The 13,640-nt window shown below is 53.6% G+C and overlaps 1 protein-coding gene across 1 annotated transcript; it reads left to right on the top strand.

Annotated features, from left to right (window-relative positions):
* The first annotated feature begins 5,182 nt into the window (after nt 1-5,182).
* Nucleotides 5,183-12,208, top strand: WFIKKN1 (WAP, follistatin/kazal, immunoglobulin, kunitz and netrin domain containing 1). The gene is made up of 2 exons (XM_048866783.2): nt 5,183-5,936; nt 10,383-12,208. The coding sequence occupies exons 1-2, from the start codon at nt 5,688-5,690 to the stop codon at nt 11,874-11,876; spliced, it is 1,743 nt and encodes a 580-aa protein (XP_048722740.2). The 5' UTR covers nt 5,183-5,687; the 3' UTR covers nt 11,877-12,208.
* Nucleotides 12,209-13,640: the final 1,432 nt, after the last annotated feature.

A 13,640-nucleotide genomic window follows, 5' to 3' on the forward strand; every position in this document is an offset into this window, starting at 1 on the left:
AACAATGTGTCATAGACCTTATACTGCTAGCAGCCAACATAGATTCTCCTTTAGCTCCAGTGAGGCAAGAGGATTTGAATGTTCTCCCTGCCATTGGCATGATGTTCCAAGCTCCCACTGTCTGCAGTATAGGGACCATGTAAACTCCTCAGGGAAGGGTCCAGTTTCTATTCTATTTGTAGCTTGCTAAGCATGATGGAGCCCAGTCTTGGATGGGACTCCAGGTGCTACAAGAAGACAGGTGACATTCCAGACAAGCATGGTTAATTACGTTCTCTCTTAGCAAGATTCAAAGAGTCATAAGGATAACCAGAAGATCCAGGGACAGAATAGGTAATGCCACCAAAACAATGTGGGAAGAGCCATAAAACCAATCTCCAGCTATTTGGGATTAAGATAAAACGGAGGTGGGTGGGTGTCTTTTCGTAGCTCTGACTCTGGCCTGTTGGGTGACCTTGGGTTAGTCACTTCACCTCAGTTTCCCCATGTGTAAAATGGGGATGATGATACTGACCTAGTCTGTAAAGCACCTGGAGCTCTATGGATGCAAAGTGCTATGTAAGAGCTAGATGAGACTAGTACTGCAGGGTTCTCACACCTTTCTCTGAAGCAGGTGGTACTGGCCATGTCCGATCCAGCCTGGCAATTCCCATACGCCATGTATCATTTCTGGTTAATTATTTAATTACAGTCTCTCAAAGGCGGAAAGTGCTTTTGTCACAGGCAGCATGGAAGTTACTATCTAAACTCAGATTAATTCGGATTCTCCCCAGGGGAGGGTGGAGAGTTCGGGGGCTCCCCTGAGTGGCTTCTGATCAATCACTGTGGGAACGATGGGCACAGCCTGTCCAGTGAGTGGAAGCTGAATGTGGCGAGGCAGCTTGGTCACAGTTTGTTTCACTTGAGAGAGGGCATTCTGGTGGGTAATGCATAGGACGGGGGTCAGCAAGCTCAGATTCTATCCCCGCCTCTGCTGGGGGCATGACCTTGACCAAACCCCTTTGCCTCTGTATGCCACAGTTCCCCCATCTCTAAAGAGACATTGATCTGTCCCACAGGCAGGCGGTGAGGCCTAGCCTCTGGTCCTGTGCTTAGCACCCTGACCTTGAGAGACCTGCTTTTAACTCCCTGCTCTGTCACAGGCTTCCTGTGTGACCCTGGGCGGGTCTTTCTACCTGGGGAAATTGAATGGCAAAGCTGGCAGAATAGCTCACTCTGCAGTGGCTCTTCCAGTCAATCTCTTTGTGGAGGCAGGGCCTGAATCTCTGTGCCTCTGTTCCCACATCTGTACAAGGGGGATAATAGGGCAGGGTATCTTAAAAGGGGTTTGTGAGGTTATTACCATAACGGGGTCCGTATTAGTCCCTCAGATAGATGCAGGGAATCCTCTCTATTCAAGGGAGCTCAAATCCACGCCCTACTGAACTATCCTTTCCAAAGTGCTTGGCTGCAACAGCACCAAGTGATCTGTAACGGTGTTTGACAGGGTGTAATTGCAATGCATGATGCCATGATGGTCCCGTTTGCATAGATCTGGGTGGGTCTCTAGAAATAGTCATTTTTATTACTATGTTATTTTAAGGCCCCCTTTAAAATAGTGTATCTCACCTAGTGTTGCCACATCTCACCTCAGAAATTGCTGCATTTCAGTGCTGGGTGAAGGGATTCCTAGATGGGGGGCCAGTGAATCCTGGTTTATGGGACCCACCCCAAAAAAAACAAGTTGCTTAACGGGATGAATTTGCAGCAGAACTGGAGTCACTAGGGCCCTGATCCTGCAGTTGGATCCATATGGGCAGATCCCTGCACCTTTGCAGAGACCCATTGCTTTCAATTCTGCTTTGCATTGGCCCCAGGGGTCCATTTGTGCTGATCCAATTGCAGGAGCCGGACGTGTGCGGCGAAACTTCAGCGCAGCTCTTAGATAATAGTGGCATCTTCCTTGGATTTCACTCAGTGTACACTCTAGGGAAACTTGCAGTTACAAGTTATTAGCAAGGAGCTAATTTCTGTCAATTCCAAATGCCTTATTCTCTGTGTTGTTAATTTCATCCTTAATTCTCAGAACCTGCAGTTGTGAAATCACTTCTTCTGGAGCCAAAGGGATGGGTGAAATGGTTTCCTCCTGCTGGTTTCATCCTGGGACCCATACAGGATGTTTACCAGGAAGGGGCCTGAGTCAGCTAACAAGTCACTCATTCTGGCAGTGACACACAACCAGCGTGACCTGGAGAAGTTGGCTTTAAAGCACTGTCCTTGCTGTTGGTTTGCTTATCACTTGATCTCTGTGGGAGCAGGACATTTCTGAGCTGTGGGGAAATGATTGCTTGTGTATTTCTGGGCAGAGGAGGTCACTGGTATTTGGAAACTTCAGCTGCAATCAGGTGGCAGGCCTCCCCAAGAGGAAGGACAGAGGAGTGCACTAGCCTAAGATTTGGGAGACTAGGGTGGCCTTGGGCCTTATGTGCAAGGGGAAATCGACCCGAATAAGCTCTTCTGCAATAATGACTATTGTAAAGGGACCCCTCAATGCAACAAAAACAAACTCTCTCCTCCCAGGACTGCAGGCGGGGAACTCACTGCTTCATTCTGCTGCATCACAAAACGGGCAGTAAGGGAGGAGGGGAGGGGAGCACGGCTCCAGCCCACAGTACTCTGGGAACCCATTTAATCCCTTTATGGCCACTTGGCTCAATTCCAGAATACAAGTGACTTTAATTCTACAATAGCTGCTGGTCAATTTCCCAACGTAGAGGAGGCCTTGACATCTCTCTGTCCCAGCTGTACAATGGATACAAGAGCCCTGCCACACCTCCCAGCGTGGGTGAGGATAAATACACCACAGATTGTGCTCAGATACTATGGTCAGAAGGGCTGTATTAGTACCAATGATGGACAGGGTCACAGCTAAATGCTGGATCTAACGCCCTTACACTCTGTTGTACAGTAGTAAACTGGTTAGTAAGTATGTGTTACCACTGCCCTCTACTGGATGGGGTCAGCATAGCTCCACTGTATGTCATGAGCCCTATGCTGACTATTGTCCTTTAGCTCAAGTGGTAGGTGCCTGCACTTTTGGGGATGGAGGAGCTGAGTCCTAGCCCTGCTGCTGTTGTGTAGTGCTGTGATTGACCAGAGTGTGCCCTATAGCAACAACTGTGAGGCATCCCAGGGGCTGTGAATTTATTACAGTATTGTAAAGGCTTCTGCCTTAAACCCCCAGGCATGCTTTCCAAATCCATCCCTCCTGCATGGGCTGCAGCTGTCGTCAGGGCCGGGCTGTTCGTCTAGAGTAATAACAATGGCACTTAGCCCTTTATAACCAGGAGGGGCTGTGCAAACATGAACGAGTCTTCATAGCTCTCCTGGGGGGAGATCAGGATCGTTAGCTTTGTTTTATGGATGGGGAAACTGAGGCCCAGAGATGGGCAGTGACTGCTCAGGATCATCTGGGGAGTCCAGAGTAGAGCTGGGGAAAATAAATCAGGAATCCCTGGCTCCCAAACCCATGCTCAGTCCACTACCATGTCACCACCTTCTCCTTCTCCATTGGCATTGTTGGCATCCATCCAGGTGCTGATCACGCTGGTCTCAGTAAAGAGATTCCAAGGTGCTGATCCTTTGAGCCAAGCCATCTCTCAGGCAGTGAGCTAGTCTTCATCATGCCTCTGGAAGCCTGGTCATCGGCTGCTCCTTACGACCATTAGATCCAGCAAAGGCTTGACCAGAGGCAGTCACATGTTGTTCCCGTGTCTCAAGGATGCAGCCCCTAGTAGCAGATGTGTGTGTGCTGGGAGGAAGATGGGCGTATTGGACACAGCACATGCCATTTTGACTGGGTTTCTCCATTAGAGATACACAGTCCCTCCTCTCCAGATCTGGGTGCAGCCCTCACACTCCAGCTCCTTGGTTTGCCAGCTTAGGACAACTGGGACCAGATGAACAAAGCTCCAGGTATCGCAGCTTCCCCTTTGGCTAGGAAAGCTTGAAATTCTGCCTCGCTGTGTACTATAGGAGGCCTTGGTCAGCTGCCCCTAGCATCGCTTGACCTCCCTGAGGCTCCTGTTTCCCAGTGGGGATAACAGTGCTGGCCCCTCTGCGATGGGCTGGCAGATCTGTGGGTGGAAAACCATGTAAGCTGGGCCCCCAGCAAGTCAATGCCAAACTCCAATAGACATCAGTCTAGGATTTCCCCCTAGGTATGGTCGTCATTTCCTAGTGTGCTGCATGGGGTGGTGGATGGTACATGTGATGTGTGGGTGACTGTCTATTTCCTGGCTCCAGTCACACAACAGGGGCCAAGGTAGCAAACGGGCCTGCCTCTGTCGCAGGACTGGGTCAGTCCTGATGTGTCCAAAGGCTGAAGCTCCCGAGCCTCCAGTGCAGCCCCTGAGCTGGCTGTGAATGGCCTCGGGATTAGCAGCATAACAATGCACTGCAGCCCCTTGGCGAGCAGGCATTGTGCACTGTCTTGCTACCACAGCCATGGCTAAGCACAGAGCCTGTCCCTGAGCAACTCCCCCTGCCCTTCAGAGCAACTCAGCTGGGTCGTCGCTCAGCAAAGTCATCGCCCGTGGATTGCCCTGGCAGCGGCAGTCACTCGAATGTCTGTAGGGCCAACCTCACTGACACAAGTTGGGCCCCACCAAAACACAGAGTGTTAGTTGCTGGAGCCCACTTCCTGAGTTCGGGTTCTCATATGGTGCCCATCACCATGGTATCTGGCAGCCCTTCGAAACAGAGCCCAGAGAGCACCACTCCAGCCCTGGGCCCCTGGAAACAGCTTTCCAATGAAAAGGAAGCAGGGGGAACAGCTCAGCAAACTGGCCAGGCACCTGGCGAAAGGTCTGTGCTTGTCTCTTGCTACTGGGCCTGGAATGGTCAATCACACTCCAAATGGGCAACGTGCTGGGGCGATTTTCTCATCCCGTAAGAATTCACTCCCTAGCGGAGGTTCCCCCCCTTTCCCTCTTTCTCTTTGGAGGCTCCACAGGCCCTTTGATGTTCTCCCACTGTTTGCCCAGTCGATCAGCTCAGACAGGGTTAGAGTCTGAGGTCAGCGGCTTTTCCATTCCAAACACCCAGACGCATCCGTGAGAGAGGAGTGGACTCAGGTTACATGCCTGCCTCCCTCCCCTCCCCTCCCCTCCCCTCTCCTCCCCACACCACAGACACACACAGGCACACCCCAGACCACTCGGTGGGATACTCCACTGCTCCACACACTCAAAAGGGCTAAAGCCAGGCTTCAAGCCCTGGCTGCGAACCAAACACCCATTGAGGCTGGGGTTTAACTAACGCCTTGGGAAACCAGCTGGATGAAGTCAGGGGGGATCTGGGAACCTCCTGGACGGATCCATTCTCCCCTTTCTTTGCATGAATCTCCTCTTCTAACGGTCCCCCTCCCCCGGAGGCACGCGCCCTGGGAGCGCTCAGAAATCCTTTGCTGGGAGATGACCTTTAAAGGGCCTCGGGGGGCTCGGCAGCCAGCGAGCAGCCCCTGAAAAGGACCGTGCGTCGGGCGTCATCTCTGGAGAGCCCATGCGGAGCTTGCCCTGGGCACAGCAGAGCCAGAGTTCCGGGTTCTGCACGTGCCCGATTGCTTTTTGGATGTGATTCTTTTTGTGTCAGGAGCTGTGCCAGGTGAAGAGCCCTCCTGGCTGGGAGAGGGAGCCTGGCGTGAATCGATGCCTTCCTGTTGCTTCATTGGAGGAAGGGAATTAAAGAGGAAAAAAGGGGAGCTCCAGCTCCGGGAGGCAGGTCAGCCCGACCCCATGCTGGCCACTCTGCTCCTGTCTCTACTGCCTGTCCTGGCCGAGAGCGCCAGCCTGCAGCCAATCCGAATGAGTCATCTGGGGGTGTGCCCCAACCAACTGAACCCCAACCTGTGGGTGGATGCCCAGAGCACCTGCGAACGGGAGTGCCACACTGACCAGGTGAGAGCTGCCTCCCCTCTCCAGGCTCAAACCGTGACCCTGGCACTCAGGGGTCCAGGCCTGGCCAACGGGCTCACTGATCCTCTGGTGTAAGATGCTGCACAAGCACCCAGGGTTACAAGTCCTGAGGGATTATTCACTGCACCCCACCTCCACCCCCCACCCCCTGCATTAACACCTGGGCTGGGGGGCAAGTTTGTGCACACCTACTGGCTTGCGGTGACATCCTGCCGGACACCGAGGAGCCAAGGGCCTGTTCTGCAGCCTTACCCTTCCCCAGGCTCCTGGGGCGTGAGATTTCAGCCAGTCCAGGCAGATGCCAGGCAGGTTTTTATTTGCTTGTTGCAGTTCTCAGGGGTGGGGGAGGCACTGTGGCTGCTCGTCAGTTTCATCCCACTGACTGTTTTGGGAGACTGGGCAGGCTGAGCAAGGCAGGCCAGGACTCCTCTCCTTGAAAGGCGCAGCCAACGCCTCCTCCTCCGGGGGGGGGGGGGAAGAAATGCTTTAACAAGGGCCTGACAATGAATCCGTCAAACCAGGGAGCCCCAGCAGGTCTGGGCCAGTGAAAATAAATAGCCAGGAGCCACCTGCAGATCAGGTGGGGTTTGGGGGCAAAATTCTCAAGGGCCAAAAGGTGTGGATGTGATTGTGTAGGCAAAGCAGCCTGGACCAGCCAGCCAGCAGGGCTTGTCCTCATGCTTTAGACATAAGGCAGGGCCCATAGATGGCCTGGTTGCATGACTCTCACTCACAGTGCTAGAGCCCATGGAAAAAATCCCCAAGTCAATCTAGATGATCCAGTGGTCTCCTCTGGCCTGGGAGGCTCTAAACTGTATTTGGGCTGGTGTTCGTTTTGTGTCATGTGGGTGCCGGTTGCAGTCCCTGGAGTGCTGTATGCTGTGGGATCAATGAGGCTTGCAGCGGAGAGGCAGTGTAACCTAGTGGTTAGGGCGCTGAACTACGAGAGCTGGCTTCTATTCCCAGCTCCGCCACTGACCTATGGGGTGACCGTGGGTGAGTCACATCCTCTTTTTGTGCCTCTGCTTTTTTGCCCACCCTTTGTCTGTCTGGTTCAGACCCCCCCAGCAGGGCAGGCTCCCCCCAGATCCTGGCTCCCACATGGGGCAGCAGGGAGAGGGGCTCAGACCCCCCAGAAGGGGCAGGGCCCCCAGATCCTGGTGCACATAAGGGGGCCCTGTTTCACCTGCATCAGAGGGAAGGGGGAGCAAGCTGGCATTCTGCCCATGGACCCTGTGTGACAAGTGTTGTACTCACTGCCAGCTCCAGGGGGACAGTGCTGCCAGCAACCAGCCATGTGCCCCAGTGCCCCATGGGGTGACTGGTGCTGGGAGGCGGCACTGGTTCATGCTGGTTTGCAGAGCAGGGTGGAAACAGCCTCACTAGGCTCTGCCCAGCGGCTCCCTGCAAAACAGTAACTTCCAAATGCTGCCAGGTGCCCAGTCCACCCTCCCGCAGGCATAAAGAGCAGGCGTTTCAGGGGGCTGCAGCTAGGCCCGGGCTGTATTTTTTTAGGCCCTCACTCCCCAATCTGTCCCTCCCCAGGGCTGCCCGTAGGGTTGTCAGGTGTCCAGTCGAAAAGGGACCCTGGCGGCTCTGGTCAGCACTGCCGACTGGGCCATTAGAAGTCCGGTCAGTGGTTCTGAAAGCAGCCAGCGGGTCTGGCTCCTAGGTGGGGGGCCCACAGGGCTCTGCTCACTGCCTCTAGCACAAACTCCACACTCCCATTGGTTGGGACCTGGCCAATGGGAGCTGGGGGTGGGGCATACCTGCAAACCTAGCTGCCCCAGGCCTGTGAGGTTCAACAGATGTTACAGGCGTGTTCCCATTGCTCTCTCCCACTGGCCCTAGTTATAGCGCCTCACAGTGGGCAGGGATAGAATCCTGACTTCTGGGGTGCTCCGCGAAGCTTGGCTGGGTGTCAGACAGGCGGAGCCTGTGACTAAAGGCTGTTAGCGCCTTGGGACAGGGAGTGTGTGTCTGAAGCCATAGGGCTGAAAACCACTGTGGAACACGCCTCATGAATATGATGACGCCTGGAGGACTGAGAGCCAGGACTCCAGTCCCAGCTCAGCCATTGGCTCACCGTGCCCCCTGGGCAAAGCACTCTGCCACCTGTGCCTACATTTCCCCCCATCTGTAAAATAGGGAGAATGGTCCCATGGAACCACGAGGCTGAGGTCATGAATGTTTCTAGTGTGCGCTGAGCTGCATGGAGGGAAGGTGCTAGGAGAGCACAAAGGAGACAGTTATTACAGTTAATAATAACTGCCAGACTGGGTTAGACAAATGGTGAATCTAGCCCAGATTTGTACCTTCCGACAGTGGCCAGTGCCAGATGCTTCAGAGGGAATGATCAGAACAGAGCAATTATTGAAAGATCCATCCCGTCCTCCACTCCCAGTTTCTGGCAGACAGAGGCAAGGGACACTCAGAGCATGGGGTTGCATCCCTGACCATCTTGGCGAATAGCCATTGATGGACCGGTCCTCCAGGAACTTATCTAGCTCTTTTTTGAGCCCAGTTATAGTTTTGGTCTTTGCAACATCTGCCAGCAATGAGTTCCACAGGTTGACTTGCATTGTGTGAAGTATTTCCTTAGGTTTGTTTTAAACCTGCTGCCTATTCATTTCATCGCGGGACCCCCTAGGTCTTGCCTTACGTGAAGGGGTAAATAACACTTCCCTGTTTGCGTTCTCTACACCAGTCATGATTTTATAGCCCTCTCTCACATCCCCCCTCTTCGTTGTCTCTTTTCTAAGCTGAACAGTCCCAGTCTTTTTAATCTCTCCTCGTACGGAAGCTGCTTCATACCATTAGTCATTTTTGTTGCCCTTCTGTGCACCTTGTCCAATTCAAATAGATCTTTTTTGAGACGGGGCAACCAGAACTGCACGCAGTATTCAAGATGTGGGTATATTATGGATTTATATAGCAGCATTATATTTTCTATCTCATTATCTATCACTTTCCTAATGATTCCTCACCGTCTATCTATTTTGATGGCTGCTGCACACTGAGTGGATGTTTTCAGAGAACTGTCCACAATGACTCCAAGACCTTTCTTGAGTAGTAACAGCTAATTTAGACCCCATCATTTTGTATGTATAGTTGGGATCAGTTTTTTCCAAAATGCATTACTCTGCACTTACCAACATTGAATTTCATCTGCCATTTTGTCAGCCAGCCACCCAGTTTTATGAGATCTCTTTGTAACTCTTTGCAGTCGGCTTTGGATTTAACTTGAGTGATTTTGTATCATCTGCAAACTTTGCCATCTCACTGTTAAGCCCCTTTTCCAGATTATATATGAATATGTTGAACAACACTGGTCCCAGTACAGATCCGGGGAGGACCCCACTACTTACTCTCTCCATTGTGAAAACTGATCATTTCTGCCTACTCTTTGTTTCCTATCAGTTAACCAGATACTGATCCATTAGACTGATCCCTCTTATCCCACGATTGATTAATTTGCTTATGAGCCTTTGGTGAGGGAGCTTGTCAAAGGCTTTCTGAAAGTCCATGTACTCTGTTGACTGGATCACCCTTGTCCACATGCTTGTTGACTCCCTCAAAGAATTCTAATAGATTGGTGAGGCACGATTTCCCTTTACAAAAGCCATGTTGACTCTTCCCCAGAATGTTGTGTTCATCTCTGTGTCTGAGAATTCTGTTCTTTACTATAGCTTCACCCAATTTGCTTGGTGCTGAAGTTAGGCTTATCAGCCCGTAATTGCCAGGATCACCTCTGAAGCCGTTTTCAAAAATAAGTATTGCATTAGCTATCCTCTAGTCACCTGGTACAGAGGCTGATTTAAGGGATAGGTTACATACCACAGTTACTAGTTCTGCAATTTCATATTTGAGTTTTTAGAACTCTTGGGTGAAATCCATTTGGTCCTGCCGACTTACTAGTGCTTAATTTACCCATTCGTTTCAAAATCTCCTCTACTAATATCTCAATCTGGGACAGTTCCTCAGATTTGTCACCTGAAAAGAATGGCTTGCCTGTGGATCTCCCCCATATCTTCTGCAGTGAAGGCCAATGCAAAAAATTCATTTAGTTTCTCTGCAATGGCCCTGTCTTCCTTGAGTGCTCCTTCAGTGCCTTGATCTTCCAGTGGTCCAGTGAAATGCAAGACTGAGGGCCTACATGTTCCTCTGGGGCTTTCCTTAAGAAGCAGAGGTGTTTCCTGCTGAAATTCCATTCCTAAATCTCCCTGCAGTTTCCAATGGATGCAGAATCTTTGTAGCATAGTATTGCTGTGTGCTGTTAAATAGCTGCCAACATGCCGCCCCAGAGGTGGCTGCATTCCAGTTGTGGGTGGAAGTGGTTGAGAGGCAGCTAATGTAAGGGTATAAAGGTTGGGTATTAATGGCAGTGAGGATGCTGGTTTTAAGCCTGCTGGTGATTGCTCTCCTCAGGACTGTGAAGGCTTTGAGAAGTGCTGCACCAATGTCTGTGGCCTGCGGAGCTGCGTGGCTGCCCGCTATGCTGACGGCAGCGTCTCGTCTCTGGAGCTGGGGCAGGAGGCCTCGTGTGAGAGCTTTGTGTGCACCCAGCAGGGCTCAGACTGCGACATCTGGGACGGGCAGCCCATCTGCAAGTGCAAGGACAGGTGTGAGAAGGAGCCCAACTTCACATGCGCCTCAGACGGGCTCACGTACTACAACAAGTGCTACATGGACGCGGAGGCCTGTATCCGGGGCATCAGCCTCAGCGTGGTGCCGTGCAAGTACATCTTCACCTGGCCAAACACCAGCCCTGTGCCACTGGAGACCACGGCTCACCCCACGCCCGGGGCTGCTGCTGAGGTGCCCATCCCCCCAGCCCTCTACAACAACCCCTTCCACCAATCGGTCTACGTGGGTGGCACTGTCAGCTTCCATTGTGACGTGAGTGGGCGGCCCCGGCCGGACATCACCTGGGAGAAGCAGAGCGACCACCAGGAGAACTTCATCATGCGGCCTGACCAGATGTATGGCAACATGGTGGTCACGAATATCGGCCAGCTGGTCATCTACAACGCCCAGCCAGAGGACGCCGGCATCTACACCTGCACAGCCAGGAACTCCGCTGGCCTCCTCCGGGCCGACTTCCCCCTCTCCATCATCAAGAGAGAGCCCTCCGGGGGGGAGCCCAGGGCACCCAGCACCCAGCAGGTCCCAGCCACCGAGTGTCTGAAGGAGCCTGACAAGAGGGAATGCGAGGCTCAGCAGGTGCGCTGGCATTTTGATCCCAAGAAGGGCTCGTGCGTCACCTTCCGCTACGGCGGTTGCGGTGCCAACCAGAACCACTTTGAGACGTACGAGGCGTGCCGCTCGGCCTGCGTCAGCAGGGCCATCAACATGTGCACCCTGCCCATGGTGCAGGGGCCTTGCAAGAACTGGGAGGCCCGCTGGGCCTACAATCACCTGATGAAGCAGTGCCACTCCTTCGTCTACGGTGGCTGCGAGGGCAATGACAACAACTTTGAGAGCAAGGAGACCTGTGAGGACGCCTGCCCCTTCCCCAAGACTCTGCAGTGCAAGGCCTGCCGGCTCAAGAGCAAGATGGTGCTGAGCCTGTGCCGCAGCGATTTTGCCATTGTGGGCCGGCTCATGGAGATCATTGAGGACCAGGACTCAGGCATTGCCCGCTTCGCCCTCGAGGACATCCTCAAGGACGAGAAGATGGGCCTCAAGTTCTTCAATATTAAGTACCTGGAGGTCACCTTGAGCGACATGGACTGGAGTTGCCCCTGCCCCAACATGACCACGGAGGATGGGCCCCTCATTATCATGGGGGAGGTGCATGATGGCATGGCCATGCTGGACCCCAACAGCTACGTCCGAGCTGCCAACGACAAGCGGGTGAAGAAGATCTATGAGCTCATTGAAAAGAAAACCTGTGAGCTTCTCAACAGGTTCCAGGACTAGAGGCACAGCCCAAGGAAGGGGAGAGTCAGGCTAAATAGATAGTCCCTTCCATCCTCTCTCAAGCCAGTCATGGCTATGAGCCACCCAGGGGCAAGCCCTGGGGGAGCTGCCTGCTCCCCAAACCCTCCCCCCTTGGGTCCCACCCAGAACCCCATGGCCACCTCCACAGCCCGGTTTTTCTGAGTGTAATCAGTTGGTTTAATTCCTAGGCTGTGGTGGCAACAAGCCTGATTCTACCCGGACCTACCTATGTCTGTCTGTCTAACTGTAATTTATCTGTCCACACATCTCGCCCCATGTACCCTTCTGAGGCCAGACTATACCAATAAAAGCATGACCCAGCGGGGAGGTGGCTGCTGACTCTCCCGTGTTCAGAACAATCACGAGGCACAGTTGTCAAGAGGCCGGGATGGGCGCTGCACTTGGACTAGGCTAAATCATCAAATCCCCCCTGGGCTTCTGTGGGGCCAGGGTGGGAGCTACTCTGGATGAACTGTCAGGGGGCAGGGGTGGGTCTTGCCCTGCTCTCTGCCCTCTTGCTGGGCAGCGGCACACTGCAGAGAGACCAGAGGGAGGCCATGCAGGCTCTGGCTTGCTCCTAAGCAGGGGGTCTCCTCCCTGGCCTGAGAGGGCTGGCAGGGGAGCCCCCTGGTGCTAAAGAAAGTCCCAGGGCTACAAGTGCAGAAAGCCCTTTGCTGAGGCACTCCCGCTGCCTGCCCCTCCCCTTGCAGCCCTGCCTGAGGGGCCAAAGTAACCTAAACTTGCTCTGTGTGGGGATGGGCCCTGCCCCTGGAGCACACCTGGCCTGGTCAGGTGCCTGAAAGCTGGGATCTGCCGGCCCCCTGGGCTGGGAGTGCTCACTACAGGACAGACAGTTGCATCTAGAGCACCCATGTAAAGGTGCCAGTAGGGGGCACTCAAGCCTATCTAGCCTGGGTCTGGGGTTGTGCATGCAACACCCCTTGTGTGCATGGCGCTGGGCAGCGTGAAGACACAGCAAGCACATTGCCTGGGTCCTGGCTTGGGCAGGGAGCACTTGCTTGCTGCAGCAAGAGAAGGCTGGAAAGTCCCGGTCCCGCTCTCCCAGAAACCAGGCCCTGGGAGAAAGGCTCAAAGTTCCCGAGTGCCAGAGAAAAAGGGATCAAAAAATCAGCACCACCCCCACCAAACTGTGAGTGTTAGTCCCCAGCCACTCGCAGAGCTCTCCAGGGAACTGGGGAAAAGGGGGTCACAGGGCAGGGGAACAGAGAGGCTTTAGCCCCCTCCCGGCCAAGGGTGCTGAGATTTTTTAGGCAGCGGCCAGACCAGTCCAGCCTATGGATGCTATGGCATGAGCTCCATGAGGCCAACTACTCCAGTCCCATGGTACTACTCTGAAGTGTAATTTACTGGGGCCTGGCCCCATTGCTGGGAGAGGCAGATCACCCTCCCCCTTTTCCTGCCTCTGCAAGGAGAGGTGTCTTTATACAGATCAGGCTGGGGGAAGCATTGCTCTGGGCAGAGCTCCAGGTCCACCCCCTTTGGTATAGAGACAGTGAGGCCATGGGGTGAACATCAGCTGGCCTGGCTGTGGAGAACTGCCAGAATGAGACGGTGGCAAAGGCCCTTTGGCGCAGAGCCACATGGCGAGAACAGGAGGCTTCTGCTGCAAGGTGGGCCAGGTCCAGGTGCAATAACACAACCTCGCACCCCTGTAGAACATTCCAGGCATCAATCTCAGCACCTTCCCAAGGTCTGTATCATTACCCCCCTTTTACAGGTGGG

This window comes from Caretta caretta, chromosome 10, assembly GCF_965140235.1.
Source record: "Caretta caretta isolate rCarCar2 chromosome 10, rCarCar1.hap1, whole genome shotgun sequence".
In the NCBI taxonomy this organism is placed as follows: domain Eukaryota; kingdom Metazoa; phylum Chordata; order Testudines; family Cheloniidae; genus Caretta; species Caretta caretta.